The sequence below is a fragment of the Caretta caretta genome, chromosome 3 (assembly GCF_965140235.1).
Source record: "Caretta caretta isolate rCarCar2 chromosome 3, rCarCar1.hap1, whole genome shotgun sequence".
In the NCBI taxonomy this organism is placed as follows: Eukaryota; Metazoa; Chordata; order Testudines; family Cheloniidae; genus Caretta; species Caretta caretta.
The window spans coordinates 15,706,550-15,727,267 of NC_134208.1; the positions used below are offsets into that span (position 1 = coordinate 15,706,550).

Below are 20,718 nucleotides of genomic sequence, written 5' to 3' on the forward strand. Positions count from 1 at the left end.
AAGGAAAATTTTAAAACCAGCTCTACTGTGAGGGTGTTCAGATCTAGAGATTTTGGTATGGATCTGTTTTTAATTAAAATAAAAGCAAACTGTATTAGAACATTTCAGAACCTTAAACGGTTTTGTTCAAATGTGGTTCAAGAAATGGATGAAAGTTCACACGGGAAAGCAGAAATTGGTATATCTCCTGAACTGGTTCACCTAACCCTGCCTGAGACTCACTGTCTGTTTTTGTGAACTTCTTAAAGGCTCCAATTAAAATATGCATAGAATCATAGAATATCAGGGTTGGAAGGGACCTCAGGAGGTCATCTAGTCCAACCCCCTGCTCAAAGCAGGACCAATCCCCAATTAAATCATCCACAGAATGCACAGAACAGCAGGCTTTCTACTTCTTTATTCACAGTTCATACACAACTCTGATTAGACAAAGCCTCTGATTTTTAAAAAAATAACCTGTTAGATGATGATTGAGAAAAGTGAAGTCTTGGTCAGCTGGAGTTCTGGTAGCCAAGCCATAGTGAAAAAAAATCCAAAATGGCCATTAATCAGACACAGGAAACCACTGTTCATTACAAACTACATTTGCAGAGCCTTGGTTATAACAGTCTTACAGAGTGAGCCAGTTCAACCAATATGCTGAGAAGAAAGAAAGAAAGAATTTAATCAATCAAAATAAATAATTAAATATCTTAATTTAAAAAAAAATACAAACAATTCCAATCTGGTTATTTTATGGAGACACATTTTTAATGAGCCACATGTGAATGTGCAGACTCTTCTAATCTCATTGTATTTTGCTGGCTGTTACTTGTGCTCTCAGAGCCAGTTGATTTCTCAGCAACATTGTAAAGAGTGTAAGCATTTGCTTGTTTAAATAGCCCATTCTGAGGGAAGACTAGGGAGTTCATGGACTTTCTTCCAAGGTTTTGGAAAGTTCAGAACAAACTGACTGCTCTGTGCAATACTGTAGTCAGCCCTAAATGTCATCAGTCAATGGGCAAGATTCTGTTCTCAGCTGTGCTGGTGTGAATGCAGAGTAACTCCTCCAAAGTCACTGGAATTACTCTAGAGCTACATCTCTGTAACAGAGCAGATTCTGGCCTTATAAGTTGTCTCCAGTTCATTAGCTTTTTAATTGCAAACAAGGGCCTGATCCTAGGTTCCCCAATTTAAGGGTTTGCCAGTCTGGAGTCCCACTGAGGTCACTGCAGTTCCATACAGGAGCAAGGGGCTGATCAGGAGTGAAGCCAAGGCATGCTAGAGTTCAATTTTATTTGATCTTTTCAAACAACTATAAATCTCCAGATTTGATGAAGATTGGAAGCCTTCCTCTCCCTGATATGTAGCTAGCTAAATCAACTCAATCTTTTATATTTCATACAAAAGAATTGTCGCCCTTAATTTCTTAAAGTGATTCACCAATAAAGTGATCAGAACTAAGCAGATCTGTTCATACGACTGCCCATAGCACAAACTAATCATTTTGGAAAACAGTCCTAGTGCACAGTCAAAAGGGTCATTGATAAGGGTCATTGACAGCAGTGATATGAATCAGGGAACGAGTGGGACAAAGCCACCTTGCATGCGTTTGTGCTAGTATACTTGCCAACTTTCTAGCTAGGAGTGGGAGTTTCTCTGCTTCAGGTCTCCCTTCTAGCTCATCCTCCTTAAGGTTTTCAGGCCAACCTGCTGTCTAGAATGGGAGATGAACTTTGAAAGGTGATCAGTTTCACAAGCTCAAAAATAAATTGGGTATTTCTCCCCAATCTGGCATTCATAAGAGGCAACAGATTTCCACTCCCACCCATGGCTCTCAATCTAAATAAGCTGGCAAATATACAGTTAAGGTGAGAATATCTAAAACAATTCAGCGAGCTGTGAGGATTCTTTCTACGTAACAGAGTAATTATCTGCCCCCTATCACTATAGCATCTGAGCACGTCTCCCCAGAGATCCGGTGGGCTTTTGGGTGAACGGTCCAGTTCATCTCTCATTCTCTCTCTTTTCCGTTTATGATTTGGATGAAGTGGAAACATGCAAATCATATGCCAAGCAGCATCTGCAAGTTTGACATATCCACTGATGCTCTCCTCACTAGCACCACATCAGTAATGAGCATCTTATAACCTCCTCCAGCCCTGTTAAAACAGAGGTTTTTGAATATATCTGCTAAGGAAATTTCTCCCATAGGGTCAAACTCTTTTTGCTTTCAGACAAAACCTCATTCCTACTACCTCAAGGTTCCCACTACCAGTGTAATTTTGGATAGATCACATCAGAAAAAAAGTATCCTTGAAAAGGGCCAGAGAAGAACCAGTTCTGTACATTCCTAACCCATCTACTTGAATTTTTCAGCTCAATATCCTATTTTTTAAAGTTCCCAGTAAAATAGGTGGCTGATATTAACAAAAAAAAGATGAATAGTTGCAAATACTGATGATGATTGCCAATAATAATACTTGCTCCAGCTCTTGGGTTCAGATTCCAGAGGGTTTTTTACCCCCCTGTAGTTGCCTTATGTTTTCTCTAGGGAGAGGCAGATTTGGCCCTGACCAATACACTTTAACAGCTGAAGTCATGGGGATGCCAACCGGAAACATGATGAAGAATATCTCCTAAGACAACAAGGAGAGGAATCTGTGAACTGGGAATCCCCTGGGGATACTGAGCCCTTGCGGACGTCAGTTAGGATTTGCTGAGCCGCTTGGCCACATCTGCATACGCTTGCTCAATTTCTTTGTCCGCAGCACAGGTGTTGGTGAATTCATCCCTGGCATAAGCATTCTTCAGGTATTGCCATAGCCCCGTCATCTCTGTCGGGAACTCATAGTTGCGATATTTCTTAGCTACAATCTAGAGCAAAGACAAAAAAGAAACTTGCTGGTTTTAGGCTTTTAAACTTCATTCTTTTTGTTACACAACAGACAAGGGAGTCAAAAAGGGCAGGGTCCAATAGTACAAGCCATCAAAAGGTCAACATTTCCTGACCATTACCATGCAAATACAGTACCTAGTCTAAGGGCTTGTTTGCACAAACACTTAGTTTGCAGCAAGCTGGGGCATAACCCTACCCCACCCTAGTATCCGTGTGGTCCAGGCTGCCATGCACTAAAAGTGTGCTTTGATCTTCACTGCTTTGAAAGAGGAGTAAATTAAAATGCACTAGGGAACTTTTAGTGTGTGGCAGCAGGGTACATGTAGACTCTGAGTGCGTAGCAGACTAGTGTGGGGTAGATTTATACCCCAGCTTGCTGTAAACTAAGTGTTCATATAGGCAAGAAGTAAAAGAAGTCCAATACCACAGTGTGGTCACTGATGCCAAATCCTGACTTAGTAATAGCAAGCACTGTATCCAAAGACCCAACAGGCTCCACCATGGGTTTTTCCCTCATTCCTATGAACATCACCTCTAACAGCTGTGCTCCCTGGAATGGCATTATCAGATAAGAAGCCTGGTCGGATGACACTTTAAAAGGTAGATGGTTTAAAGGGTGTGAACTGAGAAAAGACTGAAAAAAATGAAATGTACTGCTTGGTCAAACAATCATGGCAGGGGATATAACCATCTACAAACAGTAGAAAGATATACACAATGAGGAGGGGAAATAACTGTTTAGAATGGTACAGGGCACCATGACTTAGATACCAAGAATTAGGGGCCTTACTAACATCTCATATTGAACTAGGAGTATTGGTGTAAACTGGGAAAAAACATCTGTGAATCAGGAAGTTTCCTATCTTTGAGATTTATTAGACTGGAAATCTCTGTAGAAGCCCAACTATTAAAGACATTTAGGCCTTGATTCAGCAAGTTACTTAAGCACATGCCTTACTTGCAATACGTATATAATCAATGGGACTAACTCATGTGCTTACGGTTAGATACATGCTTAAGTACCTTGCTAGACTGGGGCCTTTCGTCCTGATTGGGCAATGAATTTAATAATACACTGTATGTAACAATCCTGCAGTGACAGAATGGACAAATTGATTGGGCGGGAAGGATTAGTTAATTTATTGGGTCTTTCCCATCTCTAGTTTTTATGAGTGTAAAGTTACTCCTGAGCATAAAGGGAATTACATCCATATGTACTGTACAGCTCCCCTCTGTTTTCTAAAGTACTTATTAGAGTTTCCATCCATCTCAGGTTTTTCAGGACAGCTCTGTTCTTACAAGGGATTATGGTTTATTCTTATTACCAGGATCCCTTTGGCATACTCTAGGCAAAATCCATTTCTAAGTTGCATCTATGCAATCCCACTCCTTTCAGAAGTGTTTCACATGTGAACATAGAGGCTAGAACCCACTCATCAATTTAGGTTTCAGAGTAACAGCCGTGTTAGTCTGTATTTGCAAAAAGAAAAGGAGTACTTGTGGCACCTTAGAGACTAACCAATTTATTTGAGCATAAGCTTTCATGAGCTCACGAAAGCTTATGCTCAAATAAATTGGTTAGTCTCTAAGGTGCCACAAGTACTCCTTTTCTTTTTTCATCAATTTAGGTTGAGATGCACACAATTTCCAATGGAAGTCTTTAACCAAATGAGAACGTCCTTATATGACTACCTTTTTTTGTGTCTGTTAAACAGACCTAAAACAATAGTCTGCAGCTATGCACGTCTATAAGAGATTTATAATTCTACAAGATCTGTTTACCTATCTTTCATTTTGCCTTAAGGAGATGGGAACTAGCAATAGGCCACACAATGAAAGCTTTAAGCATTAGCATTAAAATGTCTGGCTATGCCTCCATGAGGGAAGGTGAGCCAAAGAAAGTGCCTAACCAGTGAGAATATTATCACATTGCTTGTGTAAGTGACTTATGCATCACATTCTGTGTTCTCTTTTTATACGTGTAAGTCAGCACTCACCATGGCTTAGCTTATGTTTTGACTCATGGAGCCAAGGCAGATGCATGACTTGGCTCCACTTTCTAGCTCCTGGCTTGCCAATGTCTACCAGGTACTTGTTTTTTTTCTGAAGAAACATGTAATCTGATAAATTGAATAAATACAGCACTTAGAAGAGAGAATGATGTACATCCTTTGCACTACACCAGTGACCATTCTGTATCTTAAACCTGGGATCCCAGACTAACTTTCATTGTTAACTTTGCTATGTGAAATACCAGCTGAACAGCTGGTACATCTGAACAGCTCTTTTTAGGTTACACATGGGTGGGAATGGATGCATAGGGTAAAAATTCAGAGTGAGGAGACCTGCCGTTCTAATCCTGGATCTGCCACTGACTCACTGTGTGACACTGGACAAGTCACTTCAAGCTCTCTGTGTCTCAGTTTCCCCATCTATAAAAAATGGGGCAAATTATGCTTAGCCACTATTGTACAGTGCTTTAAGATCTGTGGAGAAAAGCAAAAGCATTAGCATACTAAGAGTATGTCTACACTGCAGTTACATACGTACAGCTGGCCAGTGCCATTTGACTCGGGCTTGCAGAGCTCAGGCTGTGGGACTGTTTAATTCTGCCGTAGACGTTCGAGCTCAGGCTGCAGCCTGAGCTCTGGGACCCTCCCAGCGCACTGTGTCCTAGAGCCCGGCTCTATCCCGAGCCTGAATGTCTACAATGCAATTAAATAGCCCCCGAGCCTGCGCCCTGTGAGCCCATGTCAGCTGGCACAGGCCAGCTGTGGGTTTTTAATCGTAGGATAGACATACCCTAAGTGTTAAGAATTCTTTTCATACATACGTAGTGCTACTTGATCAAGCATGTACACACAATCGTCAGAAAAAAATAAAAATAATTTATAAAATGGTCCAGTGGAAAGAAAGAATCTGGATGACGAGGGTTGGCAGCTGTCATGGTAGCTAGTTTTAAAAATAAACTTCCTATCAAGGGAAGCCAAAAGGTCACAATGCTTATACAACCCTATTTTATAAAACCAATGTGTGCAGAATGAGGGAGACAGGGGCACTGGCAAGATAATCAGTCCAAGGAGATGTGCGGTTTAGTTGAGAGAGCCAGGTGTGATTTGATACCAACGTGAAGAAACAAAAAGGAAATACAGTGACAGAGTGCAACAAGTGCAAAAGATTAAAGACAAAATATTTTTAAATAGTCCAAATTAAAAGCAAACTGGCCTGTACTGTATTAGCTGTGAGATCTGCTGGTACATTCCTAATAGCTAGCACAAGCTTCTGCTCTTTCCTCCCTGCAAACCCAGACACTAGGGAAAGAAGAAAGCTTTATATATATTGGCCTCAAGCCCTTCCTCTTTCCCCGGTCACTATCTGCCAGAGAGGTCCTTAGTCCATAACCCTGGACCTTCCCCTATTATGTATATTCTTGAGATTGGAGAATTGGACTCCACCAACCCAACAGTATCTGGAAGGGAGGAGAACTACAGCTTGCTCTGACCCCTTTGACATCTACCGGCAGTGGGGCAGATAATGCTGTGTAGGAGAGATCTAGTGAATTTAATCAATCACCTCCCTTTTAACTCAGAGGAAGGGATCTAGCTGCTCAGCAGGCCCCATATCCTGTTAATGCACCTGCTAGACTTATGCTTGGCTGCCAGAGCAATGGGGGGAGTCCTGTTTGCTCTGCCTTAGTTGTGGCGGACATCCCACAGAACCCAAACACTGCGTACTTGCTAACGCAGGCTAGTGAATAGTGAGAGATGAAGTCTCTAGGGAGCTAGGAAGTACCATGCAATACCCCAGCCTGTTCTTCCCATCTCACAGTGCACTGGAGATGAGCGGGGTCCTTACATTAATGCACATTCTATCAAGTGTTTCTTCCTCTTTCCAATCAAAGAGTCTTTTTACATCTTGTTTAATTTTCTTTGCACTTTTGGCCAAGATCTTAGGACCTTACAAACAATTTACAGACCAGGCTCTTTCCTATAGAAAAGAAGGGACAGGCAGATAGAGCTACAGCATTGCTAGGATAGTTCAGGTTTACAGACCTGGGCATTTTACATTTGCTTGTCCATCAGATGAAGCCTTTTACCTTAACAACATGAAGTTTGGGCAGAAGGTTGCAATCGGCAAGCGTCAACTCATCCCCATCCAGAAACTTGCGTTTAGACACTTTCTCCTCTTCAGTGCTGTCTGCATCAATTTCTTCAGGCAGAGGGGTGTTCAGATAGTCATCCAGCTTCTTTAATGCCTTTGTCAAACCTCTCTCAAGGCCTTTGTCAATAAATAAATAGATAGGTGGGTGGGAAGAAAGAAAGGCTTAGAAACACTCTCATTGACACTGCCCCCCGTACCTACGAAGGTAAGGCCAGATGCTCTGTTGTGGGGTTCTGTTTGTGCTGTATCTCCAGTGGAATCTGACTGTAAAGCAGCTACTGAGGATTGCCCCAGTCTAGACCTAGTCTTCCAGTGACACGTGGCTGTTAGGCACAGCCCCTCCCTCCTACCAGTATAGCAACAAAAAACGGACCCTGGAAGGAGGAAAAGAGGTGAGGTCATGATGTTCCTACACTGCAGTGATCCTAGGCTGTGTTTTTGGTGCACTGCAGCCATTGGATCTCAAGGTAGGTAGAACAGCTGTAGATTGTATGGGGTGAATGGCCATGTACACATGGACTGGGCGATGCCCCGTCCATGTACACATGGACTGGGCGATGCCCCTGTACCTCCTCACACTGTTATTATTGAACATCCAGCAAAGAAGGTCAATGAATTGGAGCTCCCCAATTCCAAAAGCACGATTCTAGCTCTACAGTATTGCCATTAATATCAAATCTGGTTCAGTACTTCACGCTCACTTTTTCTTTCATGTGAATTCATTTAAGGTGGTAGGAATGTCTCAGAAGATGCCAACCATAGTGCTATGGCGACATGTTCTCCCAGTCACTTAGAAGATACAGTGTGATTGAAATGAAAGCCATTTAACAACAATTAAATGTGATGCCACACAAAACACTTATGATATACAGCCAGTTTCAAACCTCTTCCCATTTCGGAACTGAATTTGGGTCAAGTTCCCCTTTCAGAGAAGAAAATTTGGACTTTTCACTTTAAGACTTACTAAAGGCTAAATGCTGCAGTCAGTCCTTCCCCACACAGTAAATTCCTTTTGACTCCAGTGGGAGTTCTGCACTCAAAATGATGACAAGATATAGCATATAACAAAGGTGCCAAATTCTCCCACAAAAACATCAGTCCAGGTGCAAGATCTCTGTGTCTACACTTCACCATCATGAGAATGAACAAATTATAGATATTTTACTCATCCATCACAAACTGTAGTATTTGCCCCATGTGACTGAGTAGAATCATAGAATATCAGGGTTGCAAGGGACCTCAGAGGACATCTAGTCCAACCCCCTGCTCAAAGCAGCACCAATCCCCAACTAAATCATCCCAGACAGGGCTTTATCAAGCCTGACCTTAAAAACCTCTAAGGAAGGAGATTCCACCACCTCCCTAGGTAACCCATTCCAGTGCTTCACCACCCTCCTAGTGAAAAAGTTTTTCCTAATATCCAACCTAAACCACCCGCACTGCAACTTGAGACCATTACTCCTTGTTCTGTCATCTGCTACCACTGAGAACAGTCTAGATCCATCCTTTTTGGAATCCCCTTTCAGGTAGTTGAAAGCAGCTATCAAATCCCCCCTCATTCTTCTCTTCTACAGACTAAACATCCCCAGTTCCCTCAGCCTCTCCTCATAAGTCATGTGCTCCAGCCCCCTAATCATTTTTGTTGCCCTCCGCTGGACTCTTTCCAATTTTTCCACATCCTTCTTGTAGTGTGAGGCCCAAAACTGGACACAGTACTCCAGATGAGGCCTCACCAATGTTGAACAGAGGGGAATGATCATGTCCCTCGATCGACTGGCAATGCTCCCACTTATACAGCCCAAAATGCCATTAGCCTTCTTGACAACAAGGGCACTCTGTTGACTCATATCCAGCTTCTTGTCCAATGTAACCCCAAGGTCCTTTTCTGCAGTACTGCTGCCTAGCAGCTCAGTCCCTTGTCTGTAGCAGTGCATGGGATTCTTCTGTCCTAAGTGCAGGACTCATCACTTGTCCTTGTTGAACCTCATCAGATTTCTTTTGGCCCAATCCTCCAATTTGTCTAGGGCCATCTGTATCCTATCCCTACCCTCCAGCGTATGTACCATTCCTCCCAGTTTAAAGTCATCTGGAAACTTGCTGAGAGTGCAATCCACGCCATCCTCCAGATCATTAATGAAGATATTGAACAAAACCAGCCCCAGGACCGACCCTTGGGGCACTCCACTTGATACTGGCTGCCAACTAGACATGGAGCCATTGATCACTACCCATTGAGCCTGGTGATCAAGCCAGCTTTCTATCCACCTTATAGTCCATTCATCCAGCCCATGCTTCTTTAACTTACTGTCAAGAATACTGTGGGAGACTGTATCAAAAGCTTTGCTAAAGTCAAGGAATAACATGTTCACTGCTTTCCCCTCATCCACAAAGCCAGTTTTCTCGTCATAGAAGGCAATTAGATTAGTCAGGCATGACTTGCCCTTGGTGAATCCATGCTGACTGTTCCTGATCACTTTCCTCTCCTCTAAGTGCTTCAAAATGGATTCCTTGAGGAACTGCTTCATGATTTTTCCAGGGACTGAGGTGAGGCTGACTGGCCTGTAGTTCTCCGGATCCTCCTCCTTGCCTTTTTTAAAGATGGGCACTACATTAGCCTTTTTCCAGTTGTCTGGGATCTCCCCCGATCGCCATGAGTTTTCAAAGATAATGGCCAATGGCTCTGAAATCACATCCGCTAACTCCTTTACCACCCTTAGATGCAACGCATCCAGCCCCATGGACTTGTGCTCGTCCAGCTTTTCTAAATAGTCCTGAACCACTTCTTTCTCCATGGAGGGCTGGGTCACCTCCTCCCCATACTGTGCTGCCCAGTGCAGTAGTCTTGGGAGCTGACCTTGTTCATGAAGACAGAGGCAAAAAAAGAACTGAGTAGAAATTTGCAAGTTTGCAAGTGATTACTTGGATTGAAAACTCTCTGGGACAGGGACCATCTTTTCATACTGGGTTTTTACAACACTTAGCATGATGAGGGTCCTGGTCCACCACTAGGCACTATGATAATACAAATAATTGATAATATTATAATGTGCAAAATAACAATATGGCCCTAATGAGGATAAGGGCCAGTACCTCAGCTGATTTACACCAGCTGTAGCTCTGAAGCATTACACTTTTAGGCCCGATTCTGCACAGTTTTACACCGGTGAGCTACTTTACTCAATGCTTACGTCTACATTTGTGGTGGGAGGTGTGATTCCCAGCTGGTGCAGACATACCTGCACTAGCCCTGCTCAAGCTAGCACACTAAAAATAGCAATGTAGCCTAGGTAGCACAGGGAGCGGTTTGGGCTAACCACCCAAGTATGTACCCAGGGTGTCAGGGTGGGTATGTATGGAGGCAGCTAGCCTGAGCTATCTCCCATGCTACCCTGGCTACACTGCTAGTCTTAGCTAGTGGGTATGTCTATGCAAACCAGGAATCACACTTGCCAAATCAAATGTAGATGTAGCCAATGAATGAAGTTACGTATAAGTATTTTCAGAAGCAGGTCTTTAAACCCATCTTATGTGGTGCAAAGGGTACTCCTGAGGGAATTCTGCAACAAAAAATAAAAAATTCTGTGCCAGAAAATTTAAAATTCTGCACACAATATTTTAAAATTCTGCAATTTTTATTTCTCAAATAAATGTGGAGGCTCCAGCATGGCAATGGGAGCACAGGCCACTGGCTGCACAGAGGTGAGAGCTCGCTATACTACTCCCCCCCAGGACACAGAGTCAGTGGTAAGGCTGCACCCAACCCTGATACAATGCAAGGACCAGGCCAGCCCCAGAAACACCCCAGGGCCCCTCCATGCCAGGTGCAACAGATGTGGGCAGGTAGGCTCAGCAAGGCATGATATAAAAGTAAAGGGACTTAGTGTGGGGGGGATCCAGGTGTGGGTTGAGCGAGTTCTCTGTGGGGCAATCTGGGTGCGGGAGGCACAGTGGGGGATCAGGGTACAGGGGGGATCTGGACACACAGGGGCTTGTTGGAGGGTTCTGGGTGCAACAGTAATAGGACTCTTCAGGGGGGGTCCAGATGAAGGTGGTTGGGGCTCAGTGTTGGGGATCTGGGTTTTGGGGGGATAGAACTCAGCAGGGAGATCTGGGTGTGAGGGGGCTCAGTGTGGGGGCTCCGAGTGTGCGGGGAGTGAGGCTCAGTGGGGTAGGGATCCAAGTGCATCTGGTTGGGGCTCAGTAGGGTGGGGATCCAGGTGCGGGTGGCTTGTTGGGGTGGTCCAGGTGCAGGGGGAGTGGGGCTCCTCAGGGGGGTTCTGGGTGAGGGGGGTTGACGCTCGGCTGGAGGGTCTGGGTATGAGGGGGTCCGGATACAGTGGGGTTGGGTGGATGTGGGAGCAGCTCCCTGTACAGTGATTTCTCCCCCTGCAGCTGAGGAGTGATGGGTGCAGGAAGTGCGGGGCGGGGAAGGGAGTTTGCAGAGCTTCCTACAGCCAGGGGAGAAATCTGGGGGTGGGTCTGATACAGCCCTGGATGCCATGCAGGGGAAGAGGAAGTCCCATCCTCCCCAGCCCAGACGGGACTAGCAGGTGAGTCAGGTGCAGGATAAGAGCCACCAGCCAGGTCTTCCCCAGTCCTGACCTCTGCCCCATAGTTATTTACCTCTCTACCGGCTGCCCTGGGCACCCAAAACATACTGCTGGGGAAGGTCGCATGACCACTCTTGTGGCTTCCCTTTGCTTCCCCATCAGAAAGTCATTTTTCTGTGGAGAAATGAAGAAATCTTCAAGGGACATAAATTCTGCGCATGCACAATGGCACAGAAGTCCCCCAGGAGTAAAAGTGGCCTTAAAACAGCTGAAGAATTCACCTTGATATGGGGAACTCCACCAGCAGAAAGCTGACACAGGTGACTCTATCACCTCTGTTATCAGCCACACCTCCATCCCTGGCATGAGAGCAGAGATGATGTGTTTCAAGAGCATTCAGGGGGGAGGAGAGCATCGCTATGCCTGATCTTCCACTGGCATAACATCCATTACAGCCCTTCTGCCAGTGGTGGAAGTTAAAGTAGGCTGCCTGTTGCTCTCACTTCCACCAGGGTCTGCTGGCCATGGATCAAGGAACCACACCAACTCTCTGTTGCTGCCACGCTCGGACATAGTGGAGAATCATCATGGCATTACTGTTAGGACTGAGAAACCTACTACAATCCTAACTGAACCCTCCCGCCCCCAGCAAACATGTTAGGGAAGGTTAGAATTTCATGTCTGAAAGCAAAGACTCTAAAATGACTGAAGTGTTGCCATCTATAAAACAAAAGTGTTGCCATCCCTTATTTAATTAGCTCCCAAATTTAAATTTGACACTGACATTCTACTGTCAGATTCTGGCATTATTGTCTGTAATTGCCTGCAGCTGTGTTCTGCTACACTGCTCATATTGAAAGGTAATAAGGACATGCCGTTTAATATACCCTCATGTGGCAACAATGGAAATATTTTGCAATCTCTTTTTGTTTTGACCCATAACACCTGTTGAACAGAAAGTTTTCTTTCTCCCGGTCAGCACCAGATAATATTCTCTTATAGTGAACTCATTTGGAGACAGTGGAATTGAATTATTCCGATTTAACTCAATTTAGCTCACTTGGATTTTTGAAAACTGGCTTAACACTGAGCATTCTCCCGTATCCCCTGACAACCCAATAAAATCTTTGGTTTTGCTAGATCATCTGTTTTATATTTCCAATATGAGAAGACGGTATTGCACAACACCAGGAAAATGCATTAAGTGCGTTGTATGCTAGACTATAGAGTCAGAAAGGTGTGTTTATAAAAACAGGGCAGAGGTATTTTTAATGTAGCTCTTTTCTGGAACTCATTCATTTCTCTTGCTGCTATCACTATATCAATGTGTCTTAAGGCTCTCTCAGAAACAATGGCTGGAGTGATGCCTTTTGGTGAGAGCAGAAAATAACATGTATGTGAATTCTCCAGGGTTCTTTAACCTCTTCATACTTAGAAGGCATTTGCCTAGTAGAATAGCCATAGGAATGGGCACCAGTAGATCTGTGTTCTAATTCAGGGGCTCTATTTGGTCCTTGTAGGATCCCAGTATTTCTCACTAAAATCACTGGGGGAGCAATTCATATCCTGGTGTGAGAATTGTGACCATAACTTGTTGTGTGACCTTGGGCAAGTGAATTAGCCTCTCTAAGCCTTAGTTTCATTAAAATTCAGTTGTGGACCATCAAGCCAGATCTATTATTCCAACAGGAGAGAACTGCCCCAATCCCAAACTGACTGAGATAATGGTCAGTCCCTGATAAAGACCTGGGTTAAAATTTTCAAAAGCTCCTAAGGGAATTAGGAGCCAAAGTTCTATTTTCAGAAGTAATATAGGCACTTAGGATCAGATTTTAAGAGATTTAGGTGCCTAAAGATGCAAATGGCACCTAGCGAGATTTTCAAAAGTGCCTATGCACCTAATTCCCTTGGTGCATATCTGTATCGTGAAGTATCTAAATACCTTTGAAAATCTGGCCCTTAGAAGCCTGTCTCATTGAAAGTCAATGGGATTTAGGGTTTTAAGTGCCCAAGTCCTTTTTGAAAATGGGACTTAGGCTTCAACGTCACTTAGTTGCTGTTGAAAATGTTACCCCTGTTCACCACCTCCCAGACCTCCAGATCCAAATCCAGACACCAGATCCAGAGTGTGGACAGCTCTGTGAATGGAATCCATTCCCATGGTTATCATGGCAAGTATGAAAACCTGGGTCAACTGATATAAATCATCTGCATGGACAATGAAAGCATTAAGCACAATCAGCATTGGGAATCACAGTGCCTACACACCTATTCAAGCTAACTACAGGTTCCAAGTTCACCTTGCATCAGAGATCAGATATAAAATACATGATAATACCACCTCCTTTATTTCCCAGTGCCTCATGCTGGACAACATACCCAGCCAGGAACATTTTACTTCACTTGTGGTCCTGCAGTATCATCTATGACATTAGGGACTATACCTTTAAAAGTTAAGCTTTCCAGACAAAAGTCTGGGTGGGGCACTGTGAAGCTCTTGTTGTTATGCACAGCCAGTTGGAACCAGAGTACCAGACACAGAAGAAAGCAGAGCTTTTGCTAGTGTGTTAAGCGTTGATTGATCGCTGAACGCCACCTCTATCTAGCCAATCATACAAAAAGAGATTGGTAAAAAATTTCACACCATTCTTTGCAGTTTTCCTGTCCCACCCCCTTACAGTTTTTCACAACTTTGTCTAACAGCGCTTAGAAGCCAGAGAAATAACACTTAACGACCTCAAAGAAACCACAGAATATTTAATGCATGTATTACCATCTGCCAAATACACAGGGCGAGGTTCAGTTTAGCTGATGATACCAAATTTACAATGATATCCTGTTTGCAAGATAAGGTTACTCGGTGTTAAACAATGAAATCAACAAATCCTGACATGCACAGAATTATAAAGATCGTAACAAAAGTTAACAGTAATTGGCAAAATTCTGCTGTCAGATACACGGGCATAAATCTGGAGTAACTCCACAAGACCAACAAATTTACTCCATATTTACACCAGTTTAACCAAGAATAGAAAAGATTGAGAGAAAATTGTGATTTTGCACACTTTGCACCTCCATCTCATGGAGCCTTCCTATGGGAGGCTCCGGTGCGCTTCAGCTGCTATTTTTTCAATCTAAAATAAAGACTCCCTTTTTTCTCTTAATGAACTGCTGAAATTCAGTTTTCATGCTATTTTGTTTGTCACCTTCTCTAGTCTCAGTTACTCCAATATAAATCCATAGCAGCTCCACTGATTTACTTCAGCTTTGCACTGGAAACAGGAAGAGGAAAATCTGGCCCTTTTTTATACTTGATAACAGGGACTTCACAAATGAATAAATAAATAATGATGATGGTTCCGCATTATTGCTAGGATGTTTTATAACATTGATAAGGGAGCTCTCGAGGCTTGACCTGAGAGAAACAATCAGACAGACAAGGAACTTAAGCGTCAATGTACAGGGCTCCAGAGGTGATCCCAGCAATTACAAGCCAGTAAGCCTGACTTCAGTACCGGGCAAACTGGTTGAAACTATAGTAAATAACAAAATTGTCAGACACATATATGAACATAATTTGTTGGGGAAAAGTCAACATGGTTTTTGTAAAGGGAAATCATAACTGACCAATCTACTAGAATTCTTTGAGGGGGTCAACAGGCATGTGGACAAGGGGGATCCAGTGGATATAGTGTACTTGGATTTTCAGAAAGCCTTTGACAAGGTCCCATACCTAAGGCTCTTATGCAAAGTAAGCTGTCATAGGATTAGAGGGAAGGTCCCCTCATGGACTGGTAACTGGTTAGAAGATAGGAAACAAAGGATAGGAATAAATGGTCAGTTTTCAGAATGGAGAGATGTAAATAGTGGTGTTCCCCAGGAGTCTGTTCTGGGACCAGTCCTATTCAACATATTCATAAATGATCTGGGAAAAGAGGTAAACAGTGAGGTGCCAAAATTAGCAGATGATACAAAACTACTCAAGATAGTTAAGTCCCAGGCAGACTGCGAAGAGCTGCAAAAGGATCCCTCAAAACTTGGTGACTGGGCAACAAAATGGCAGATGAAATTCAGTGTTGATAAATGCACAGTAATGCACATTGGAAAACATAATCTCAACTATAAATATAAAATGATGGGGTCTAAATTAGCTGTTACCACTTAAGAAAGAGATCTTGGAGTCATTGTGGATAGTTCTCTGAAAACATCCACTCAATGTGCAGCGGCAGTCAAAAAAGCAGTCAGAATGTTGGGAATCATTAAGAAAGGGATGGATAAAACAGAAAGTATCATACTGCCTCTATATAAATCCATGGTAGGCCCACATCTTGAGTACTGCATACAGATGAGGTCGCCTCATCTCAAAAAAGATATATTGGAATTGGAAAAGGTTCAGAAAAGGGCAACAAAAATGATTAGGTGTATGGAACGGCTTCCATATGAGGAGAGATTAATAAGACTGGGACTTTTCAGCTTGGAAAAGAGATGACTAATGGGGGATATGATAGAGGTCTATAAAATCATGACTGGTATGGAGAAAGTAGATAAGAAAGTGTTATTTACTCCTTCTCACAACACCTGAACTAGGGGTTACCAAATGAAATTAACAGGCAGCAGGTTTAAAACAAACAAAAGGAAGTATTTTTTTCACACAACACACAGTCAACCTGTGGAACTACTTGCCAGAGGATGTTGAAGGCCAAGACTATAACAGGGTTTAAAAAAGAACTAGATAAGTTCATGGAGGATAGGTCCATCAATGGCTATTAGCCAGGATTGGCAGGGATGCTGTCCCTAGCCTCTGTTTGCCAGAAGCTAGGAATAGGTGACAGGAGATGGATCACTTGGTGATTATCTGTTCTGTTCATTCCCTCTGGGGCACTTGGCATTGGCCACTATCGGAAGACAGGATACTGGGCTAGATGGACCTTTGGTCTGACCCAGTACGGCCATTCTCATGTTCTTAAGTGTCTGTGGTTGCAGGATCGGAACTTTAATTTGTATTTATTACAACGTGAGGTATCAAGGCCTAGGGGGTACAATATATGTATCTCTTTCTATGAGGGAATACCACTGAAACCACAGAGACAACAAAACTTCTAAGTTGTCAAAACAAAACAACATGAATTCCTTTGTATTCGTCATGTGAAACCACCCCAGAATGACCCCGGCAGAACTGCAAGTTCCTTAATTGTCAAGCCCAAACGAGTTTAACAAACTATGATCTGTGTACAAAATGAGTTGTGCTTGCCGCAGCTACCCTGGGTAACTGATTGATGCTTTTTCTTTTTATTGCTCTTTTTGACCCCCCCCCCCTTCCCATTAAGATTTATCCCACAACACACGCAAATGAACTCGATGAAATATGCAATGAGGGAAAAGGTGGAACAGCACATAAATATTCGCAGTCTCACACAAACAACCTGAGATTTATTTTTCCTTTAAGAAAATAAACCACCTTCCTTGATCACTTCCAGATTCATGGTGTTTGATATTAGAAGAGATCCAATACTGTTTTCTGGCAGGAGAGGAAAAACAACTTAGGACCAGCAATTTAAGGTAAGAAAATAATATAATTCTACTAATCAAACAGCCTGATTAAAGACCAGGGATCCATATTGTCAACTCCTTCTCTCCCACCCACTCTACCAAACAGGCTCAAGGTCTGTATTATAACCTTTAACTAGATAGACTGGCCCTTTAACAAATGGATGCACTAAGACTGCAATGTGCCCTTTGCTGTAGTACACAGAGGATATTTTTGCCTTCCACTTTAAAAAAAAGTTGAGTTCCTTTTCTTTCTTCCTATTGTTTCTATATATCTTTAATTACAATGCATGTGATTAATGCCACCTGTCCTGATTCTGGGGTGGGCATCTTGCCCTGATCTTCTTTGCTTCTTAGAATATGTCTACACACACCCTGTGATTGCAACTTCTGTAGACATACCTGAGCTAGCTTTAATCTAGCTAGCGTGGGTACTGGAGCAGTGAAACCATGACAGCATGGGCTTCCGCATGTGCTGTACTAACCCACCCAGAACGCTGGGTAACTACTTAGGCGCCTAGTGGGTGCTGGACCTCAGCCTGCCGTGGCTTCATTGCTCAGGTACGCAAGACAGCGAGAATAAAGCTGGCTCGGATATGTCTACATGAGCTGCAATTACAGTACAGGCATACTCTTAGTTTAAAGTCGCTTTTTCTCTTCTATGCTATCCCCGTTTTCTGAGCTCTCTCTTCTAGGCACTCTCTCTCTCTCTCCTGCAAGTGCCTTAGTACTTTCTCCACTGCCTAATGAAGCCATTAATTACATTTAAGGTACAATTTTCAAGATGCACCAACGTGATTTAGGAGCCTATGTACCATTTTCCAAGTGATTTAGGAACTTACAAGGCTGCATCTCATTAGAAGTCAAAGGGCCTAAGTCACTTTGGCACTTTTGAAAATGTTCCCCTACATCCTTATGTTGCTGTTTATGCCACAATCACAGGCCAATGAGGATGATACAGCCAGAGGTACTCTCCAAAGACTTGGGGCCACTTTGGCAAAACTGTCAGTTTCCAAGCACTGCATAGCAGCCCTGCTGGTGGATAGTGTGGAAGGAAGGGGCAGAAACTTCACCTCCCCTGGCTGCCCATAATGCCCTTAGTCAGAAGAAGGATGGTCCAGGGATGAGGGAGCTCCCCTGAGTCTTAGGAGACCTGTTTTCCATTCCCAGCTTTTCTGCGTGACCTTGGGCAAGTCACTTAGTTTTTCTGTGCCTCTGTTGCCAATCCATAAAATGAGGATAACAGCACTGCCCTGCCTCCCAGGTGTGTTGTGAGACGAAATACATTACAGACTGTGAGATGCTCTGATAATGGGGGGGCATACTGGTATCTAAGATAGACAGCTGCCCCCTTTTTCAGCTGTGCTGAACCCCCATAGAGGACTTTGCAATCTCCTCTCCCTGGACTTTCACCGCGGGGGCTCTACAACCAGGGTCTGTGTTGTCAGGAGCAGTGAGGAGCCAGTCGTAAAAGGCTTGGGTCAGAGAAGGATCAAAAAGTTTGGCTGCTTCCTAGAAACTAATTTCAATGTATCTGAATCTGGAAATCTGGGAATATTAGACTCTTTTGTGAGGTTTCCCACTTTCAGCCAGGCTGAAAATATCACAAAAACAGGCTTTATCACAGTATTTTGGGTTTATTCCTAGATATAACCAGGTATAGAATCATAGAATCATAGAATCATAGAATATAAGGGTTGGAAGGGACCCCAGAAGGTCATCTAGTCCAACCCCCTGCTCAAAGCAGGACCAATTCCCAGCTAAATCATCCCAGCAAGGGCTTTGTCAAGCCTGACCTTAAAAACCTCTAAGGAAGGAGATTCTACCACCTCCCTAGGTAACGCATTCCAGTGTTTCACCACCCTCATAGTGAAAAAGTTTTTCCTAATATCCAATCTAAACCTCCCCCACTGCAGCTTGAGACCATTACTCCTCGTTCTGTCATCTGATACCATTGAGAACAGTCTAGAGCCATCCTCTTTGGAACCCCCTTTCAGGTAGTTGAAAACAGCTATCAAATCCCCCCTCATTCTTCTCTTCTGCAGGCTAAACAATCCCAGCTCCCTCAGCCTCTCCTCATAACTCATATGTTCCAGACCCCTAATCATTTTTGTTGCCCTTCGCTGGACTCTCTCCAATTTATCCACATCCTTCTTGAAGTGTGGGGCCCAAAACTGGACACAGTACTCCAGATGAGGCCTCACCAATGTTGAATAGAGGGGAACGATCACGTCCCTCGATCTGCTCGCTATGCCCCTACTTATACATCCCAAAATGCCATTGGCCTTCTTGGCAACAAGGGCACACTGCTGACTCATATCCAGCTTCTCGTCCACTGTCACCCCTAGGTCCTTTTCCGCAGAACTGCTGCCTAGCCATTCGGTCCCTAGTCTGTAGCTGTGCATTGGGTTCTTCCGTCCTAAGTGCAGGACCCTGCACTTATCCTTATTGAACCTCATCAGATTTCTTTTGGCCCAATCCTCCAATTTGTCTAGGTCCTTCTGTATCCTATCCCTCCCCTCCAGCGTATCTACCACTCCTCCCAGTTTAGTATCATCCGCAAATTTGCTGAGAGTGCAATCCACACCATCCTCCAGGTATCAGGTAGCACAGATGCATTTGAAATTCTTTTAAAAGAAAGATGGGTGAATTTTTTCAAGTCTCCGTAAAGCTTTACATTTGATTCCGTTCCAGTTTTGGGCTGAAGATTCAAGTTTATTCCTAGCTCACTTGTCCTTTCTCTGGATTACAATGGAGGAGTAAAACACACTTAATCAAATGGTCCAACAGGGCCTATATGAAGAGAGCATCAGGAAGATATACAGAGAGGCTGTTCTGACCAGAGGAAACAGGACTTGGAAAGCAGTTAAAGAATGGATTAAAAAGGGTTCACTTCCAATGGTCTGGCACTTGTTTTAAGGCCAGGAGATGGCAAAAAGTAAAACCGCTGTTCTGTAATCGCTCCAGGTAAAACAACTGCTAACTTGTATTTCACAAAACATCTACACTCTGCAGGGAAAAACAGATGCCATTCCAGGACCACTTCCCAAAGGGCCTGATTCTGACCTCATTGGCACTAAGTTAATACTGGTGTCACTACATTTATTTCAGTGGAGTGACTCCTGATTTGCCCCAGGGTAGTGAAAGAAGAATGAGGCCCCGAATGTAATAAAGCCACAGAATTTATTCATAATGCAAGATTTTCACTCCAGCATCCCTATTTAGGTTGCTCTGTGTTAACTCAGACTACGCTGTGTTGTTTACTTATCAAACAACAAGAGATGCTTCTGGAACCAACAAAGCAGCACTAAGTGCAGAAATGTACTGGGGAAAACAAGAGAAAAGGTTTAAGTGCACAGCTTAACTTTCAGTCACAGTGCTGTGGGGACCCCTTGTGTTCTAGTATTTAAGCAAAGAAAATTGCTCCTTGTATGTTTAAGTTTCTCTTTCTACTACGCACACAGTGGGCAAATTCTGCTCTCATTTACACCAGTGTAAATCCAGATGCACACCACTGATTTAAACCAAGTTACTCCACCCATACAGTGGTGTAGCTGACAGCAGAAATTGGCACAATAGGTA

At 43.5% G+C, this 20,718-nt stretch overlaps 1 protein-coding gene across 2 annotated transcripts in view; it reads right to left on the reverse strand.

Moving 5' to 3' along the window:
- Positions 1–379: 379 nt before the first annotated feature.
- CLIC5 (chloride intracellular channel 5) overlaps positions 380–20,718 on the reverse strand; it is a 119,404-nt gene continuing 99,065 nt past the window's right edge. For both annotated transcript variants that reach the window (XM_048845688.2, XM_048845689.2), the window contains exons 5-6: positions 6,975–7,156; positions 380–2,856 (exon numbers count right to left, since the gene is read on the reverse strand). In XM_048845688.2, the coding sequence (XP_048701645.2) occupies positions 2,689–2,856; positions 6,975–7,156 (350 nt within the window). In that variant the 3' untranslated portion in view covers positions 380–2,688. The remainder of the gene's footprint in view (positions 2,857–6,974; positions 7,157–20,718) is intronic.